The 19,289-nt window shown below is 38.3% G+C and overlaps 4 protein-coding genes, 1 non-coding gene and 1 pseudogene across 8 annotated transcripts; 3 read left to right on the forward strand and 3 right to left on the reverse strand.

The window, feature by feature from the left end:
• Positions 1–3,500: 3,500 nt before the first annotated feature.
• Positions 3,501–8,096, reverse strand: LOC119982112 (heavy metal-associated isoprenylated plant protein 36-like). Its single transcript, XM_038825318.1, has 4 exons — positions 7,457–8,096; positions 4,764–6,858; positions 4,597–4,672; positions 3,501–4,508 (listed from the first exon to the last, which is right to left on the reverse strand). Exons 2-4 carry the CDS (start codon positions 4,815–4,817, stop codon positions 3,775–3,777), a joined length of 864 nt encoding a protein of 287 aa, XP_038681246.1. The 5' UTR covers positions 4,818–6,858; positions 7,457–8,096; the 3' UTR covers positions 3,501–3,774.
• Positions 8,097–8,351: 255 nt separating this feature from the next.
• On the reverse strand, positions 8,352–10,053 carry LOC119982113 (annotated as a pseudogene).
• A 56-nt stretch (positions 10,054–10,109) lies between these two features.
• LOC119982297 (pentatricopeptide repeat-containing protein At5g66520-like) lies at positions 10,110–12,962 on the forward strand. The gene has a single exon (XM_038825598.1). The coding sequence runs from the start codon at positions 10,267–10,269 to the stop codon at positions 11,788–11,790; it is 1,524 nt and encodes a 507-aa protein (XP_038681526.1). The 5' UTR covers positions 10,110–10,266; the 3' UTR covers positions 11,791–12,962.
• On the forward strand, positions 10,192–10,262 carry TRNAG-CCC. The gene has a single exon. It is a non-coding gene; the product is annotated as a tRNA-Gly (tRNA).
• Positions 12,963–13,342: 380 nt separating the features above from the next.
• LOC119982426 (CMP-sialic acid transporter 1-like) lies at positions 13,343–17,225 on the forward strand. 4 transcript variants are annotated; one of them, XR_005464396.1, is made up of 9 exons: positions 13,344–13,585; positions 13,967–14,050; positions 14,230–14,444; positions 14,648–14,726; positions 15,370–15,539; positions 15,836–16,022; positions 16,548–16,625; positions 16,741–16,943; positions 17,022–17,225. XR_005464396.1 is itself a non-coding variant. In XM_038825790.1 (8 exons), exons 1-8 carry the CDS (start codon positions 13,535–13,537, stop codon positions 16,870–16,872), a joined length of 996 nt encoding a protein of 331 aa, XP_038681718.1. In that variant the 5' UTR covers positions 13,345–13,534; the 3' UTR covers positions 16,873–17,225. The 4 variants fall into 4 exon arrangements, 3 of the variants coding, with proteins under 3 accessions (XP_038681719.1, XP_038681721.1, XP_038681718.1); XM_038825790.1 differs by having other exon boundaries at positions 13,345–13,585; positions 16,741–17,225; XM_038825791.1 differs by lacking the exons at positions 16,548–16,625; positions 16,741–16,943; positions 17,022–17,225 and adding an exon at positions 16,274–16,541 and having other exon boundaries at positions 13,343–13,585.
• A 62-nt stretch (positions 17,226–17,287) lies between these two features.
• LOC119982428 (glutathione S-transferase PARB-like) lies at positions 17,288–18,629 on the reverse strand. The gene is made up of 3 exons (XM_038825796.1): positions 18,376–18,629; positions 18,244–18,292; positions 17,288–17,984 (listed from the first exon to the last, which is right to left on the reverse strand). Exons 1-3 carry the CDS (start codon positions 18,523–18,525, stop codon positions 17,542–17,544), a joined length of 642 nt encoding a protein of 213 aa, XP_038681724.1. The 5' UTR covers positions 18,526–18,629; the 3' UTR covers positions 17,288–17,541.
• Between the last annotated feature and the right edge of the window lie 660 nt (positions 18,630–19,289).

Here is a 19,289-nt window from a genome sequence, read left to right on the forward strand (position 1 = left end):
TGTTTGATGATTTCCATGATATTTCTCTCTGCTTTTAAAATGGGAGTGAAAGTTGATATATTTATATTCTAATAGGCTATCAATTGGAGAATATATATTGTTATATTATCCTCAACTTATATATATATATAGATATATATAGATATATATATATATATAGATATGCATTTTTGTTTTTTTAACCGAGAACGATATCATACGAATTTGTCATTTGAACATTTGATATGATTCTAATCAAACCCGCACGCATATAAATTTCCCACATGACGACAATATAAGTTACGTTAAAACTCAACGCGTGATTACAAAAATATTATATCCATGTATGCATGACTTCTTTTCTAGTCTTTGTTTTTCTTTCTTTTTTTCAAACAATTATAGCAGCATAAATTTCAAGGTAATTTCATGCACCAAAGTCCAACTTTTGGGACTTGAAAGAATGTTTAGTGTGAAATTTCCAGTGGACTAAGAAGATGCTTCTTTGTGAAACAAGTAGCATTCGAAGAAAATAATATTCTATAACAAATGCTAGGAATTTGGAACACAATTCTCGTATCGAATTCGAACCAAAAAGAAGGTGTCAATCAGATTGGAATTCACTTTTCTCAGATTCCAAACACTGAAACGTGTTCATGGTTGATGATCGGAATATCAGGACTTGAGGAACCGTCATATCTTGTTTCTTATGTTTAAACCAAGATTCTATTACTTTAAATCCATTTCGAGTTCACTTACCCACAAATCCCCCGCACTTTTTTTGTTGGTGCACGGTGGGATTCGTGTTCATTATTTTTGTGTTAGGTATTGGGTAAACTCATCATCGAGCCTGCGTACTAGCTAGCTCACATACTACGCATGCCAACTAATGAAAAATCCATGCTTAATGTGTGATTGTTACCACTAGACCAACACCTGTCCAGGGTTGGTTTTGATCGATTTTTTGACATAAATTTAACCGACCATTCTATCGGTTATTGACGGTTTGGTCGATTTTTTGATCGGTCCTCTCTAATATACATTTGACAATAACTGACCAAACGATTGATTTGACGAACGGTTCTGTTTGACACAATTTTTATGGACAGCCATACCAACACCTGCCTCCACATGCTGAGTCTGAAATATTATTATAAAAAAAGAAAAGAAAAGGTGTTCAATCCATTTTATGGATTCTAAAGAAACGTCCCTTGCATTGTCTAATGGTTATAAATCATGAAATCACCACATCACGCTCTCCCATTCTGGGCCTGGGCCTAAATTATAGGCCTGAAGGTAATAGATTGGGTCAGAACAAGGGATTACAGTCCAAGAGGATGATGGGCTGAAAATAGAAGTCCATCATATCACTAAAGTTGGCCTCTCAGAAACCCAAGGAAAATGAGCCCATCGTTAAAACCCAACCCAGTTAGGTTCCTGGGCCGGATCAAATTATGTGCTCCCCGGTCGAGATCCGTTATCGGATTTGTCGTGTAGAGACTAGAGCCTAGAGGGACTGGGCAACCACTTGCGGTGGTCACCACCGCCGTAGGACAAGCTCACTTACTGTTATATATGAAAGATTAAGTGAGCAGCTAGTTCGTAGTTCAGCGTACGTTGAGTGGTAGGAACTTAGGTTTTTTTATAAACCCACATCACTTTAGTTATCCAAGCGATATAAAATATCTATCCAACAATCTTAACTTCCGCACCTAGCCCATCTCATCTTAAGCTCAGAAAAATACCTCTCAAGCCATCTCACTTAATAGTACTTAGGTCCAGGAAAAGGTCTCATGAGTGGACAAGTAGATACTTCGATACCATGTTGAAAATCTCAACCCTACTTACATCAAGTATACCTAACAAGTGGATTCGATACTATATTCGTCACTTAATGGCACTTAGGCCCAGGAAAAGGCCTATACCCAACAAATTGATTGGTAGATCCCATCCCTACTTACATCAAACAAGTGGACAAATAGATGTTCCAATACCATGTTGAAAATCTCATACCATGTTTAAAATCTCAGCCATATTCACATCGACGATATTGTCCGTTTTGAGTTTACCGATTCCCATACATATATCATGTCCACACGACTTTATTCTTCATAGGTCATCTCACTTAATGATACTTAGGTCCAAAAAAAGAGCTCATTGAATGGTAGGGACTTGGTTTCTTATAAACCCACAATCACTTGGATAAGATTATCCAAGTGATGTGGGATATCAAATGCTAACCTGCTAGGACAACACTAGAAACATCGCCAAACTTACAAACATGCCGAATATATAGATGTCTCCTAGCTATAACCTAAAGATTTTTGGTTGGTAGGTCACAAACTCAATTATATGATCAGACACAATTCACTTTTGGACTTGAGATTCTCCTTTCAATCTCCTTTTTTATTTATCACGAACACTCCAACATATATCGTCCCCATTCATACTTTTTTTTTCGTCCCCATTCATCTTACTTTCACATCAAAATATCTCAGGAAATCTTTCTCGTACTTGAACACGTTTTAAGACACCCACCATAACATAACCAAATTAATTAATAAAATTAGTTGGGAGCCTGGGAGGTGGTTGTTTATCTGTTTATCCTATGGCAGATTCAGCGATTCGAGTATGTTTATCTCCAACTCGTGAACTTAGCCGATACGAAGCTATATGATAGCACCCAGTCTGCCAAACATAAGGTTAATTAATGCTAATTATCATAATCATTTTTTTGTCTGTTTATTAATTAGGCTTTGAAGGCACTACCATTTATGGGGATTTGCTAGCAGAGACAAAAGTAGGGTAAAAGAAAAAGTTGAATAAAGTTTTTGGCAGCAGTCAATCAAAATAAAGTTAATTAATCAATCAAAAAGGCTAATGGATGGAAATTAAGATTAGAGATTTGTAATTTACTTAAAAAAGAAAAAAAAATCCAAGAAATCCGAAGTATTGATTCAAATCTATCATCATCTTTGGTGTCACAACAACACTCCTTGAAAACCAGAAATTCAACAATCATATTGAGTACTATTAGAAAAGGACTGCTTGTTGGTCCCAAAGCATTCAAAAACAACTTACAGCCACCACACTCCACACATACTAGCTTTCTATCCAAAGTGGGTGCTTCAAGATCTCTCATTGAAAGAGAAAGCTGTTTGAATCAATTAAAGTAATTGCTTTCTAAAAGAAATATGCAACAATCCGTCTCTATGCGCTAGTGATACTTTGTTCATTTTGAATAATCAGTCCATACTGAGCCGCATGACTCTGTCTTCGTAAGCCTAGCACCAGCTTCAACTAGTTTGAACCCATGAAAAATATTTATTATTAGTTTGAAAGTTTGACAGTATTTTACATCTTCCTCTTGGCAATGAGGGACAAGAAATCTAATCCCATTGCAACTCGATAGCTCGTCTAATACCGTCAAATTTGACACTATAAAAGCTTGTGGGCCGGGTGCTACAAAGTAACTTTAATCATTGAACTAATTTAATTTCCCAAAGAAAAAACACAATCCTCCATGAAAATTTATGCTGTTATTGCTCAGAACTTACTTTACATGATATAATTTGAGGAGACAGACAAACAAAGTCTTCTTTACACATAAGCTACTCAAAAGGGCAGATTTAATGACCTATGAATTGCCCAACATTAGTAGCCTATCACCCCCAAAAGCAAGCACAAACTGGTAAATTAAGCTAAATAAAGAAGAAACGCCCTTTACATTCCATCTTTATTACATTCCACCATAATAATATAACACAAAATTTTCATGCATATACGCGCACAAAGTTGTCACATGATGAAGCATCCCCTAGCATCCTCATCACTGAAATCATGGATTGGATCAGACGGTGGAAGATACCTCTGGCTCGGACGGTAAGAGTTTGAATAAGCATGCATGGGAGGGGCATAGTAGGATGCGCTACTGCTAGGATATACATTACTATAACTTAGTACTTCGTACGGTTCAGGTGCATAGTATACAGGTGGATACGGGTATACGTGCTGAGGTGGAGGGCCATGATTCGTTGAAGGCTTTGGTGGAGCCGGGTCTAGAGTCGGCACAGAAGATCCATTACCTGCAGGAGTAGGAGTAGGATGAGGAGCATCGCCAGGGTTGCCACCACCACCACCACCGTCGTTATTTGAATTGCCCTTTTTCCCTTTCTTTTTCTTCTTTTTACCTCCACCACCAGTACTTCCTCCACCCGCTTTCTCCTTATCATCAAATTCTTTGTCTGGCTCCTGTGGCGGTTGATCCATGTCTTTTTTCGCAGCATTTTCTGGCTTTACCACATCAACATCACCTTTTTCTTGGACATCTTTTGGGTCCTTTTGATTCCCATTGTTATTCTTCTCATTCTTATTCTTGGATTTTCCAGATTTCTTCTCTTCAGACTTCGACTCCGGCCAAAGCTCAGCATGCTTTTTTGACTTCAACAACTTCTTGATTAGCGTCTCTGCGTCAACGTTGCCAGTAACTGTAACCTTGTGTTGCTGGGAGTCTATCACCGTCGTATAAACACCTGGAAAATGAAGAGAACTGATCAAACTATAATTTGAGAATTGAACAATTTAATTTAGACGTCATAGAGAGAAAACTAGAGTATATACCATCTATGCCTTGAAGAACTTTCTTGACTTTCTTCTTGCACCCTTCACAGTGTATTGAAACTTTCAAGACCCATGTCTGTCAAGTAGTAGAGATGATCAAGTTAGTTGGATATGCAAAAACAAGCCTATGAGGAAACAAAGTATCTCTTTAGGATGTGAACATTTACCTGGTATTTCAGTTCCCCGTGCCCTGGATCGTCTTCTGCTGATTCTGATGCCATGAGGGAGAGAGAGAGAGAGAGAGAGAGAGGGAGGGAGAGAGGGAGAGGGAGGGAGAGGGAGAGAGAGGTGTTATGTCAAATGAAGAAATGGGAGTTCAGAGGGTGTGGCAAAGGTAAAAGGTTTATGAAGGAAAAATGGAGTGAAATTAAATTAACAGGAACTAGAAAATAGAAGTGGAGGAAAAAGCTACAAAGAAAGCAATTGATATGGGTGCCACGTCACCTCCTTCCTCTTCAAGTACAGCTATCATGAGTCAAGACACATCAGCAAAATAACGTAATAAAACTGAACAAATATAATATTAGGCAAGCTTTGCTGGGGAAGGGGTTGGATTTGAGCAGGTGAAGATGGTGAGAGGTCGTCAACTGCACCTGTGGGGTCTTCGCTGGTATAGTTCCCTCATGGTTATTAGATGTTTAACTTAATTAATAGGGCTTTGAGATAAGAGTCAGAATCACAACCATAATAATCAAATTCTAAAGAGGAAATATAAATATTACTACCCGGCAATCATATGGTTTTGGAATCTACGGATGAAAAAAATTACAGAACTGAAATAAGTGCCAGAAAGTTACATGCTTATGTACAACCTACAATTTCAAGTCAAAACCCAATCATGAGGGTTGGGGACTAACAAGTCCACTAATAGAAATTCTGCACCATGTTATCACACGTACGCCAGAGGCCCAGAGTCATAAGTCACAGCAGACCATGGCAATTTCACTTCACTCTGCTGTTCTGCCATAACCTCCAAAGTGGGTAGCCAATTAAAGTTTTCAACCTTAGGGAGGAAGTTGTTTGAGAATTGTCTATTTCAGCATCAACTTTCACTACAAGCAGTCTGTCCTTAGATGACGACATTTTTTCAAAGACTTTTGTTCACTTTCTAGTACACATGCTTTTTCTAAGATAATTGGTTTCTCATTTGGTTCCAACCGCACCAAGTTATTTTTAAGTTACACAATACTGTCTGCAGCCAAGAAGATTCTAAAATCTATCCCATGAACTAATCAAGTCCCCATTATTTACATCTAGACACTGAGGGTAATAAAAAAAAATTGTTCATGGAACTACCGCTGTTCGAATTCTAGTATAATCTTTTTGAACCAAGTAACTTCTTCCTGTGCATTTGAGAAATCAGAAATAAGCAGTCGACTGAAATTCATTATATGATAGGGTTTTCAATTTAAGGATTTGTTGCGTCTATTCCTTCAGAATGATTAATGGGTACAGGTAAATCTTTTTGCAATCTCATATGTAACCCATTTGTCATAAACATATAAAATCTTCTATATTCATGCCAGCATAAATACACGATATGCCTCAGAAATAAAAGAAGAGACTTTTATGCAAATATACAATATGAGAGATTCCTTAGAAGTTTAGTGAGAGAGTGATACACACTCGGTGAGAGGTTGGGAGGGGAATGTGAGTTTATCAGACCCTACCCAAGAGATTCAAGGTGTTTATTTTCAATTCAGAAGTTCAAGAATCTGTTCCAATTTCAGACGTAGGAATTGGGAATTTTAGCCATAGGGTTTCTTGAATTGGGGCTGATTTGGGGGTTAGGGTTTCTGGTTTCATTCAATCCTAGTTAAAATCTACGTTAGTAGTTTAACAACTACATCAATAATACCTGATGCTATTAAAGCCAACCAATCATCAAGTTGGCTGTCCATCCTGATAACAAAATCATTAATTTAAATCAACTAGGAGAAAGCAAAAGGTCTGCATTGCAGACAAAATTTTGGCAGTTCTACAAACTCTGTGACTACAACAATTTATACTGTTTATTGACTCACTGCTGGAACAACTGAGAAATCAAAGGTTCATTTGTAACAATATGCCACTGAGCTAGCATCCGATAAAAAACTCGACGTTATCCTACCATATAAAGTTGGCCATCTTATGAAGGAGATTTATGCTATGCTACAGAATGCAAGGTATGATGACTATGGTCTACGAGACTAAGACAAACCTCGATATTATGACTTCAGATGAGTGAGCTTCATATTCCTGTCTCCTTAGCTACAAAAACATCTGGTCATAAATCAATGGTAAAAAGATATAACAGTTTATCAACATGAAAAGCTCAGAGAACGATGATGTAACGAGCAAAAATATAAATTATCAACATGCAGGTACTGATACTTTCCGACTTTAATTAAGGAGAAAAGTTCCTTGAAAAAGGAAACATCATCTATTGGCTAACTGGCTATGCTCTACAGAAAAAAACCTTAAGCAAAAAGCATGATGTATTCCGAAGGATGATGACAAACAATCTGTATCACTAATCAATTGTGCAACTTTATAATTTTCCAGTTGTTTCAAGAATGAAGAAGATCTATAATCAGTAGTACACCACTTCCAAAAATGTTTTTAAAACAACAAACGAGTATATAAAGCCGTTATCACTTATCTCCATCTTTATATAAGCCAATTGTTTATTGGGGCTTTTAGGATATAGTGGCTTGTGACTACACTTGGCACTCACAACAGTTCTTGCTTTATTTTCTCAATAAGAAATCCAAAATGGAAAATATATTTGATAACATTCAAAAATACCAGTGCCTCATCCAAATCTAATAAAAAACCAATAGAATCTGATGGGTAGAACAAACCTAATGTGGTACAGTACCTAGTTGAAGTGGACTTGGCTTGATCCAAGTAAATCCAATCTATATTGATTGGTGTGAGTACTAATAACAATGTTGATGCTGAAGTTCATCTTTGCTTTGACCAATGGAAGCAGCTGCCAGCAACTGAGGCTGAAAACTGAAAAGTCAAGACTATGGACAAACATTTCAAATTAATGAGGGTTAGCAGTGCATGATTGTCTCTGATGATCACCAGCACAAAAAGAAATAACAAGTCAAGAATAACTTATGTAACATCATACTTCAAGTACCTAATGGATTAAAAGAGGCTACTTAACTGAAAAAGAACAAGAAAGATAAATCAGAGAATGTGTCATAAAAGTAATGTTTAGTATGAACAAATTTCTTCATTGATGAGCTTTTCGCGCGACCAATTCCAGAATGTGCCAAAGACGCCCTCAACAATCTGTCAAATGCATCCCGCCTCTGATGAGACAAGGGAGCACTGCAATACTCAAGACTTAAAAGTTAACCAAATTACCAAAACCACAGTTAATTTCCTGGCATTGGCAATAAAACTTCTGTTTCAAAGCTTTTGCTTCACAACCGGTACTTTCACGCTCGAACAGATTTCCATTTGGAAAATTTCCTAGTGCATGATCTATGTAATTACGCTCCAATCAAGTATCCCTCTATCTTCCAAACAAACTTTTACTAACTTACACAGCGTAAAGGCATCCCTGCTTCATAATGCCACACCCACACACACACACACACACAACCCAATTGTAGAACATAATCAAGGAACTTCACAGAAATTCTTAGCAAGTTTCTGCTTAAAATTCAAAAGTCATTCTTTGTAAATATGGCTAGGAAAATAATAATCGTTGTTGACCATCAACCAACTCAAAAGAAAAAGTAAAAATACACACGTAATCATCACAAATTGGTCTAGATTAAATACTCTTGACAGTCATAAGCATCAAAGTTTATAATGGTCACCATAGATATAACCAATTATAAATTATGCTGCCACCAAATACAATTACAATGATAGAAACAAAGGCCGAAAAGGCTCCTTGTCTGGAAAGCAGGAACTTGTTACATGTCAGGGGCCTCGTAACCTGATATAATGCCTTTTGAAATTGCTCAGTCAAGTCCTCAAGTGAGCCAGTATTATCTATCACAATGTCAGCCTTAGACCTTTTTAGTCCAGTTCCATTTGAGCATTTATCCTATTTCTAGCATCCTCCTCATTCGTCCCATCTCTTCTCATGAGCCGACAGAGCTGCGTTTCAGGGTTAACCCATACAACAATAATGGGATTTGTCCACTTATCCATCTTGGCCTTAAACAACAGAGGAATATCAATAATGATTACCTTACACCCCTTCATGCACAATTTCAGGATCTCCCAATAGATACCTGCAGATATATAAGGAGCCAAAAGCCTGAAATATGATTAAAAAAAACAGATTTTAGAACTGAATAATTGTCATTGGTAAATGGTAAACCATCAGGATTATGCTATACCTATTGAGAAGCTGGCGATTCTGGATCATAGAACACTATTTGGCCCAGTTTTGGCCTATCTACTTCTCCATTAGGCAGTAAAATGTCCTCCCCAAAAGCTTCAACAACCTTTTTCCATCCACCAGTGCCTTTCTTCAGCACATCCTGCAAAGGGCAGAATATATTGCAAATAAATTACAGCACAATTGCTAAGCAACATAAAAGTATGGCCATAATGAAGATGCATTAGCATCACTATCATAAAGGTATACAATTGCCAACTCTTTCTCGAAGATTTTTTGAGAATTACAAGCAAAGAGATACGGACCCATATGGCCGCGCCTAATCTCATCCACACCAACTCTCACAAAAAAGAAGAAGCTCATCAACATGAATAAAGCAGATGCAATGGGTGAGAAAACTTGAGATAATTAATGAACGGAAATTCCATCAGCAAGCAACCCTTCAAACTTGATCAGAGATTACAAATAACGAAGGAGAGGAGAAACAGAAAACAAAAAAAAAACCCTATTATTCCACTAACCCAAAAAAGCTAAATCGGAAATTTTTTCATTACTCTTCCAAAGTGCCTTCTGCCCCAGGAACTGCATTGTCCTCCAATGGCCTCTATGGCTTGAAGGCATACGTACCAATTAATCAAAGATGCAAAGGATACCAAATGTTCAACACCAGTTTGGAGCACTAACAGGAAAATGCCACAAATTATGATTGAATATCGTGTAAAATTGCTAAAATAATATAAGAAAAATAATGACTTCTATAATTTTTTGTTATACTTCTATCGCTCATGATGACTGAAGCTATAATCTGATTTAAGCCAATTTTCGGTCATATCGAATTTCAATTAACTTAAAACCATCTGATCACAATCAAACCCCGAAATTGACGTTTAACGTTTCTGATCGAAAACTTCAACAACAGCAGCAGTGATTACATAACAATGTGCAGTATATGTCAGCAAAAGTAAGAAGAAGCCATACACGAGCAATGCCATCAGCATCGACAACGGGGACGCCATGCGCCTTGAAGATATTGGATACCGTACTCTTCCCCGACGAGATTCCTCCTGTTAGCCCTACAATTCTCATTTTCTCCCCCCCCCCCCCCCCCACCCCCCCCCAAACTACTGCGTCTCTGTCTCAGTGTGGCTTCGCACTTTCGCTGCTTTCAACTTCGAAGACTAACCATGCATTGTACTAAATCATCATACAAATTTTACCTATTGTCAACCAGTCGCCAGCGAGCGCATCTAGTGTAGTGGTATCATAGTACCCTCCCACGGTACTGACCGGGGTTCGATTCCCCGGATGCGCAGAAAATGTTCGTTTATTTTTACGCTGCGTTTTGCCATTTCCGAATGCAATATTTCTTATTTTTGCGCTGGGTTTTGCCAGTTTCGAATGCAAAATTAAACTGGCTTGATCTCCCAATGAGAACTCATGCAGAGCTTAGTAGCATTGCCAACCAAATCATCCATTTCTCGAACAAGTGCACTTCACAAACGCACATCCACCAAATTCAAGCCCAGCTGATTCTCCAAAACCTCCACTCAAACTCCAACGTTGCCCACCATTTCATTACTGCATGCCATTCTCATTCTCTGGACCAATTGCACTCTGCTCTCTTCCTCTTCACCCAACTCCCTAAACTCCATGTCTTCATTTACAACACCCTCATCAGAGCCTTTTCTCATGCCCAAACCCCTTATGTTCCCAACTACATATACGTCCTTATGCATAGGAACTCCGTCTTCCCCAATAAGTACACCTTCCCTTTCCTTCTCAAGTCGTTGTCTGACTTCAAGGAATTCAAACAAGGCCAATGTGTGCATACCCATGTCGTGAAATTCGGTCATTTGAATGATATTTATGTCCAGAACGCGTTGTTGAATGTTTACGCGTCATGTGGCCGTATGCGACTGTGTCAGCAAGTGTTTGACGAAATGCCCCTGAGGGATGTTGTGTCGTGGACCGTTTTGATTATGGGCTTTGGACGTTCTAGGAAATATGGTGATGCTTTGATTGCATTTGAGCAGATGAAATATGCAGGAATAGAGCCTAATCATGTAACAATGGTTAACGCATTAGCTGCATGTGGGAATATTGGGGCCATTGATATGGGGGTCTGGATACATGATTATGTAAGGAGTAAGGGGTGGGAGTTGGATGTGATTTTGGGAACTTCTTTGATTGATATGTATGGGAAATGTGGAAGAGTTGAAGAGAGCTTGAATGTTTTCCGAAGCATGACGGAGAAGAATACTTTTACCTGGAATGCACTGGTTAAGGTGCTAGGTCTTACTAAAAGTGGAGAGACTGCAGTTTGGTGGTTTAATAGAATGGTGCAAGAAGGGTTCAAGGTTGACGATGTGACTTTGGTTGCGGTGCTTAATGCTTGTAGTCACTCAGGGTTGATTGATAAAGGTCGACAGATATTGCTTTCATTGTTTGAAGGGAAGTATGGACTTTTACCTAATGTCAAGCATTATGCATGTATGATTGACCTGTTGTCACGCGCTGGTTGTCTTAGCGATGCTTTCTACTATATTAGAGAAATGCCCTTTGAGCCTACAAAATCTATGTGGGGCTCATTGCTGGCCGGTTGCAGACATCACGGGAATCTGGAATTGGGTGAGATTGCAGCTAAAAATCTTGTGCAGTTGGAACCTCAGAATGGTGCTTATTATGTTTTGCTCTCTAATTTGTATGCAGAGATGGGAAGATGGGATGATGTTACAAATGTGAGGGAATTGATGAAAGAGAGGGGACTTGTCAAGGACAAGGGTTGTAGTTCTGTAGAACTTCAAGTACAGTCGCATGATATTGAATTGTTAGCTGTTTAAATCAGATTGAATTTGATGTACATAGGTTTTCTTACAATGACCTTGTGATTATACAAATCAAGGCTTTACACATGGGGCCAGCCGCTTTCTTTATCTTGCTTGCCGTTAGTCCATCTAGCGCCTTTCGGTTGGGGTCCGCCCCGGGGGTTAGTTGAGGATCCTACTCTCTGGGGCCCTGTGGTTGATGAGCTATTAATCGATTTTCAGTTATTGCTAGGAGATGGTGCTGATTACCCAATGAATTATAAACCGTGTATGGATGATACTGGTGACATGGTTGCTACATCAGACAATGGGGAAAGACTGCTGACTTAAGACACTAGGCAGAGTTGGTGGCAGCATCTATATCAGCGAGCTGGAGGATCCGAGAGTGGAAGTTCATTGGTGATTCAACACAAAGGAACAGGCAACGCCAAGTGGTCAGGAGGATGTTGGTTACTTGTCTTTCTCAAGAGTTTTTGGCTCAAGAACCACCACGTTATTGTCAGAATGCGGTAAAAATGCTGAAAATAAAGGGGTCACAAGTATTTGAATTTCTCATGGAGGTATCTGCATTCTGCACAAAGATTCTACCAAGATCAGGATTTTATGAATTTTTTGTCAACACCACATTGAAAGTTGAGGCCGTGAGGGTATCAGATTCAGAGACCCTCTTCTGGAAAATGTTAGCTTTGTGCCAAGAGAACAGAACACTGACAAGGCTGCTGGTTGCTTCTGGTGGCTCCTTGTGCTTCAGTCGGTTTGAGTGTCAAAAATTGAATGCCAGATCCCTGACATACCCAGCCGGCGGCCTGTGAATGGTTGGTTGTACTAATGAGAGAATGACTAAGATAATAATGGACAGTTGCACGCTGCAAAGTGAGCAAGACCAAGTGCTGGTGAATCATTGTCACTCTCAAGAGGTTCGTTTGATTTACTTGCGCCCATCTTCAGTTAAGTTGTTGCCATCAAACAAGCTTAAGTGCCATGGATCCAATGTACTGGGAGAAATTTCAGAGAAAAGTGTTATAGATTGAGAGATTCCTTGCCTAGGAAATTATGTGATTAGGAAAAGGCCACTCATATTGTGTTATGTAACTCCATAAGGAAGAAAAAAAAAGAGTACGAAGTTGTTCAGCTGAAGTATAGTGTGGGAGCTCTATTTTCTTACTTAGAATAGATATTACAGTATGCCAATATTCGAGGGCTCTACAATTCCGCTTGAAATTTAGCGGAACTGTAGAGCCCTCGAATCCCTTCATGATATCGTAGTCCAATGTGTTGGTGTTATTTCTATCAATGTGTTATATAAAAGCAAAATCTTTTGGGAATTACAAAGATCACTCCATAATATATGGTAGGAGTGTTAAAAAAGTTATAGAAATCAAATTGACTGTCAAATCAATCAATTGATCAATTATCTTCAACAAAAATTATAAAGAATTGAATGATCGTCGATAATCGATCGACTAATTGGTTGTTTTCATGATAAAAAAACCAACCTTAACCTACCGCCAATATTATTATGCGGACAAAATGGTAATTTTGCCACAAACTGAAAGTATTCCTCTTTTGACAAACGGGCCGTGTTGGGCTTGCCGGCTGGCCGTGTGCCCGTGTCCATTGAGATCTCCGCGGAAGTTCGATTGTATGTATTTGTTCCTTCCGAAATTCTCAGCAAGCAAAGCATGAAAAGCTGCACACACAGTGAGTGAAGAATGAAATGCAAGGAAGTCAGGTACTAAGGTAGAAGAAGTAGAACACGATGCAGTGGTACTTCGTCGCCGCTCTACTCACTGTTCTGACGAGCTCACAGGTCAGTAAGTTCATCTCTGAAACCCTATCTCTGAAGCTTGGATCTGCACCACAGATCTCTCTCGCGCTATCGTCATAATACTTCTCCATTGCTTAATATTGATGTGTACTCGGTGCTGTTGTTAAGTTTCGAGCTGTGATAATTCATAATTGCCCTAAGTATATGATGTCAAGCAATACACGTGAGATGTATATGATCAATTACGCCTTGATTTGGACGATTCGATTTGGTTGTTACTCCTCTATGTGTAGTATATTCGAGCTAATTAGAAGAAGAGGTATTTGGTGTTGGTTTTCTTTTGGCATTGTTGATTTCTGTAATTGTTGTTATGAAAAGCTTTTGATCTGTCCTCTTCTGCCTGTTCTCTTGATTTCATAACAGGGGATTTTGACGACCCTATCTCAAAGTAATGGACGGTACTTGTATGACTATGCAACTGTTCCATTTCTTGCTGAAGCTTTCAAGGTACCTTTGCTTCTATTTTTTGTTTAATTTGATTGTATATCAGCTTTATGAAAAGTCCTTTGTCCTGCTTGAACCATTTCTACTTGAACAAAGAACTGGCTGATGATTCTGTTGGAACTTTTTGTGCCTTTTTGTTCTGACTATTGAAATTTCTTGTGTGCTGTTTGTGTAACCTGCAGCTATTGGTCTCTGGTTTACTTCTTTGGAGAGAGTGCAAAGTATCATCTTCTACAAGGATGACTACAGATTGGAAGAGTGTGCGGCTATATCCTATCCCTTCGATTATATATCTGATCCATAACAATGTTCAGTTTGCTACTTTGACTTACGTGGATCCATCAACATACCAAATAATGGGTAATCTGAAGATTGTAACCACGGGCATTTTATTCAGGTTCGTACTTCGCCCTTATTAAATTAAATAACATGGATTGCCTATTTGGCTTTTTTTGTACTGTTTGCCATGATAAAATATTTTGATCTCTCAGTATGTACAATAGTTTATCATATGTGAAATTTGCAATAAAAGATCATCTTCAGACTTCAATTTATTTGTGGTAGATGTTATCCATTTTTTTTTGTCTTTTCACTTTTTAGGGTTTTCCTGAAGAGGAAACTGTCTAATTTACAGTGGATGGCAATTGTTTTGTTAGCTGTTGGAACAACCACAAGCCAGGTGATAATTAGAAACTATTCTCTGTTTTTAAAGCTGCTTTTCATGTAGCATTCTCATCCAATTTTCATTTTTCTTCAAGTATTCTAGTTACATATTCCACATTTAATTTATATTTTGATTTTTGGGACTTAATGTTTTTTAAGAACCAATTTTGATTCTAACTTGGTATAATACTTAAATCAGGGTAAGTTATGGAGTATTGAATAAGTCATTTTAAGAAGGTGTTTGTGTTGACTTATAGCCTTGATCACAGTAGCAGTATTTTCATCTTTCATCCCCCCCCCCCCCCAAAGTCAAACCATATGCCCTCCCCCTCCTCTCCCTCTCTCCCCCTTGTTCTAGCTTAAAAGGAAAAATGAGGTATTGACAAAACAAAAGGGAAAAATGGTAGGGTTTTTTGCTTTCAATTGTAAAATGTATGAGATACTTGCCGGCGTTCTCCACCTCAATAAACTCAAAAAGGTCAGCAGTTATGTTGACAATTATGCAAGTATGTTAGTTTTGATTTATAGCAGTTCCTTAATGGCTGCATTCTGGAAGTCGGGATTAATTTAAGAATGACCAGAGTTGTGCACTTTCCACATGGACTCTCATTATTGGGCTTTTTCTTAGTTAGACGTAATCTTGTCCACAAACATTCCAGGTTAAAGGTTGTGGAGAAGCTTCATGTGAGTCTAAGTTCGCTGCACCAATACAAGGATATATGTTGGGTGTCCTATCAGCTTGTCTATCAGCATTAGCAGGTGTTTACACTGAGTTTCTGTTGAAGAAGAATAATGACAGCTTGTGCTGGCAGAACGTACAATTGTATACGTAGGTATCTTTCTCCACTTACTAGTTGCTTATCCAGGTACCATAGTTATATAATATTGTTTTACATTATTAGTGGCAGCCCCAACATTGTTTGGGATAAATGGTTGGATGATGATGATTATCAGTAGCCACAATCACTATTTTTATCCTTTTCTTTTAGAAGATGATGTTAGACCTTCCTCATGCTCTCTTGTTATGATAATTTCATGTGTGGTTATTGTATACCATCATAGTTTCTAAAACTTTTCATTATCCACAATAGTGGTGAAATTTTGGCGGTTTCAAATCCTTTTCAGGTTTGGTGTTTTGTTTAATATGGCACGGCTTTCTCTGGATGACTTCAGTGGTGGATTTGAGAAGGGACTGTGGTGGCAACGCGTTTTCGGTGGATATAGCATTACAACTTGGTTGGTAGTTCTGAATCTCGGATCTACTGGCTTACTGGTTTCGTGGTTGATGAAGTATGCTGACATTATTGTAAAGGTAATCTTCTATCTTTCCTATGGAGTGACATTCATAGTTTCTCGACCCTGTGTCGACAAATTGGCATTCTTGAAGAAAGAAGAGTGCCCTTCATTTTGAAAGACTTTAGATGTCAGAGAAAGTTGGCTGCGAGCAACTAGAGTCTGTCTGCCTAGGCTTCCAGGCCTTATTTTGATTTAGAATCTGATGTTGATGGGCTGTAGGCATGGTTTTTTTGTTGTTTTTTAGACGTTTCTTCTGTTTTTTGTCAGTTCCAATGGGCTAGGCACCCTCTCTTTCCACAGATAATGGGTATTGGTATCCTGCATTTTTTACAAAACCCTTGCTATTTAAAGTGACTTGCAAATCTTGCCAGGAGGTATCTTGACTGAGGTTTAGCGAATCTGATCTTCAACCCATGGCTGTGCCACAAGATGAGGCTCTAATCATGATAGGGTTGTGGCTGCACGACCAATTTTTGTGTCACAATTGCAAAACAATAGTGAACCACCTATCGACTTCATTATGATAATTTGCTTCTTTTAGGTTTACTCCACCTCAATGGCAATGCTGCTGACAATGGTTCTATCTGTATACCTTTTCAATTTCAAACCTACATTGCAAGTAAGAATCCCTGCTCAGAAATGATGCAGCTCAATTATTTCTCTCTTATTCATATTCTGAGATGCGTACTAGGATAATTGATAATCTATTCCATACAACCTGTTTGTTGCCTCAGCTCTTCTTGGGCATCATCATTTGTATGATGTCATTACACATGTATTTTGCCCCGCCAAGCATGCTTGTAGATTTGCCCTCGATGAAACCTGCTCCTGAGAGTCTAAAAGAAGTCTCCGTCGAACGAAGATAAGATTCCCAAAATCTGTCGAGGGTGTAGAAAACTGATGCTGCTTTGTTCTCTGCCCAACAAAAGCAAAAGAGGTAAAAGAGTGATTCTCTGACTAGAAGAATCTCAGTGATTTTTACATTAAACTAGCTATTGAAAGCATCCATTGCCAGGATCAGAGATGCTCCTTGAAGGTATGGATTCAATTCTGTAGTAGCTGAGGGCTTGAATTTTGGCAGTCTTGGTAAAGAATGAACGTGCCTTGATTTTTACACGAATCAATTAATCTGTAAAATGATGCTCGTAATTAAAAAGCCTCTAGGAAAGCCAGTGTTCTTTTCTATTATATATATATATTTTTAAAAAAAGTTCTTTTATATGTTGACGATCAAGGAAAAATGTTCGATTCCAAGAAGCATATTTGTCAGTGGAAAAAGTATGTGTAATTACTTGCTCTTATTAATAAATAATAATTGCATAGTTTTACACTTTTACTGGCCACTTTATTCATCATCATCACTTAAACGATGGTAGTAATACTGTAATTCAGCCGAAGTAGCTCCTCCAGCAAATGCCAGCCTTCAAGCCATTATTGAAAGACAAAAATCCCAAGACAAAATAACAAAGTAAAAGACAGCAAGACAAGCCAAGTGGCCCAAGACCCACGGACGAAGGCCCACGAACCCGTCCACACTAATTGTTTCTTATTGTAAGGGCCTTAACCCAAGCCGGCCTGGCCGTGATATGGGCAACCCATGCGCTAACATGAGGCCTTGAATCAAACAAGGCCTTAGCTTTTGTGCCCATCAAGAAGTCAATATTGGGGAGGTGATGCATATCAGCCAAGGTGAAGCTGTCACAGGCCAAGTACTTGGATTCAACCAATCTTGACTCGTAGACATCGAGAACCTTGGCTAGCTTGGCTGTGTTCTCCTCCACCGCGGCTTCGTCCACAGGGATGCCATACATGGGCTTTACGGCCAGCTCCCAAACAAGCTTCGAAGCCGGCGATTCGAACTGCTGTGCCTCCACCTCCATCCACTGCAGCCCAATCGGCATCGCCGCGCCTTGGCATTCCAGTTGGGTTCCCTTGTCAGCGTACTCATGAGCTATGTATTTTGTGATCGCTCTTGATTCTGTGCACACACGAACACTCCCCGATCATATATCATTCAATGGATAACATATCATATTTATGTTAAGAAAAATGCTGGAAACCTCCAATTTATGATTCTCATTTTACCCTCAATCTAGCCATGTGAAGCGTTCAATGTTAAAAGAGCCCTAATGAATGATTATTCCATTTATCACATGGGATTAAGGCAAAATGAGAGTTCTAAATTGAGGATCTGTAGCATTGTTTTTATATTCAAATATTGGAGTGAAATTACTTACCAAAGAGCTTCAAATCTCCATGTTCAAAGACTGGAACTTGACCAAATGGCTGCATAGATCATTTGGTGCATAATTAAGGCACTGTAGTCGAAAATAGAACATAAATTCAAGGAATGAAATTATAAGACTTACATGAAAAGAAAGGTGAGGCTCCTTTTTTTGTTCTCCAGTTGACATATCAACAGGAACAAATTGGAACTCAAGCCCCTTCTCGCGGAGACAAGCAAGAACTCTCATAGTGGCTGTGGAGAACGCATTTCCACGGACTTTCATGGCTGCCATTTCTTTGCTAAGAAGAAGATTAAAGATCAACTATGTGATGTGATGACAAAACCAGTGCAAGTGTAGGCAATTATTTATAGAGCAAATGATTTTCTAGAATGCTCCCTAAGATGGATGTATTGTGAGGAAATACAACAAAATACATTTATACCGCGGTGATAAAACCGTGGGCTAAGACTGCGTGAAAAGATCTTTAGTTGTGGTTTTCTAATCATAGATAAAGAAAGTGTGACAGCAGCTGTTGTGGTGTCTTTACCTATGGTTTCTAGAACCGCTAATATAAGTATTTTGATTGTCTAATTTAGAAACCGCTAATATAAGTATTTTGATTGTCTAATTTGTAAATATAAATATTTTGATTGCCTAATTTGTAAAATAGACATTTCTAACCACTGTATTGAATTTTTTATTTCTATTTATTCTTTGGCTTTATAAATACCACATATTTTTCTAATCTAATGATTATTTTTATAGATATGAAGAATATCTAAAAAAATTATGCAAAATCAAACAAAATATATTGAAATTAAAGATTACACCAATACATTGTTCAACTCTCATTTATTAAAATCAAACATTCTAAGAATACATTGTTGGAATCAGGAAAAAAGTCGTGATAATGGGATGACTGGCATTAAAATAATAATATTGTAATATTTTTGAAAAACTTTAGTAGGGATTCTGCCCCCTAGGAAAAAAATTTCAGAGCTATTTTATACCATACAACTCATTGAAACAATATTATCGATGAACATTCATCTTAC

The sequence above is a fragment of the Tripterygium wilfordii genome, chromosome 17, assembly GCF_013401445.1.
Source record: "Tripterygium wilfordii isolate XIE 37 chromosome 17, ASM1340144v1, whole genome shotgun sequence".
NCBI classification, from domain to species: Eukaryota; Viridiplantae; Streptophyta; class Magnoliopsida; order Celastrales; family Celastraceae; genus Tripterygium; species Tripterygium wilfordii.

Bases quoted from the DNA above. Each gene is read 5' to 3' on its own strand.
- LOC119982112 (XM_038825318.1), bottom strand. From the start codon at position 4,817: ATGGCATCAGAATCAGCAGAAGACGATCCAGGGCACGGGGAACTGAAA. The intron at 4,673-4,763 runs GTAAATGTTCAC...ACTACTTGACAG, and splicing joins ACGGGGAACTGAAATACCAG to ACATGGGTCTTGAAAGTTTC. The intron at 4,509-4,596 runs GTATATACTCTA...TTCATTTTCCAG, and splicing joins AGTTCTTCAAGGCATAGATG to GTGTTTATACGACGGTGATA.
- LOC119982297 (XM_038825598.1), top strand. From the start codon at position 10,267: ATGTTCGTTTATTTTTACGCTGCGTTTTGCCATTTCCGAATGCAATAT.
- LOC119982426 (XM_038825790.1), top strand. From the start codon at position 13,535: ATGCAGTGGTACTTCGTCGCCGCTCTACTCACTGTTCTGACGAGCTCA. The intron at 13,586-13,966 runs GTCAGTAAGTTC...ATTTCATAACAG, and splicing joins CTGTTCTGACGAGCTCACAG to GGGATTTTGACGACCCTATC. The intron at 15,540-15,835 runs GTAGGTATCTTT...AATCCTTTTCAG, and splicing joins CAGAACGTACAATTGTATAC to GTTTGGTGTTTTGTTTAATA.
- LOC119982428 (XM_038825796.1), bottom strand. From the start codon at position 18,525: ATGGCAGCCATGAAAGTCCGTGGAAATGCGTTCTCCACAGCCACTATG. The intron at 18,293-18,375 runs GTAAGTCTTATA...TGATCTATGCAG, and splicing joins AGCCTCACCTTTCTTTTCAT to CCATTTGGTCAAGTTCCAGT. The intron at 17,985-18,243 runs GTAAGTAATTTC...GTGTGTGCACAG, and splicing joins TGGAGATTTGAAGCTCTTTG to AATCAAGAGCGATCACAAAA.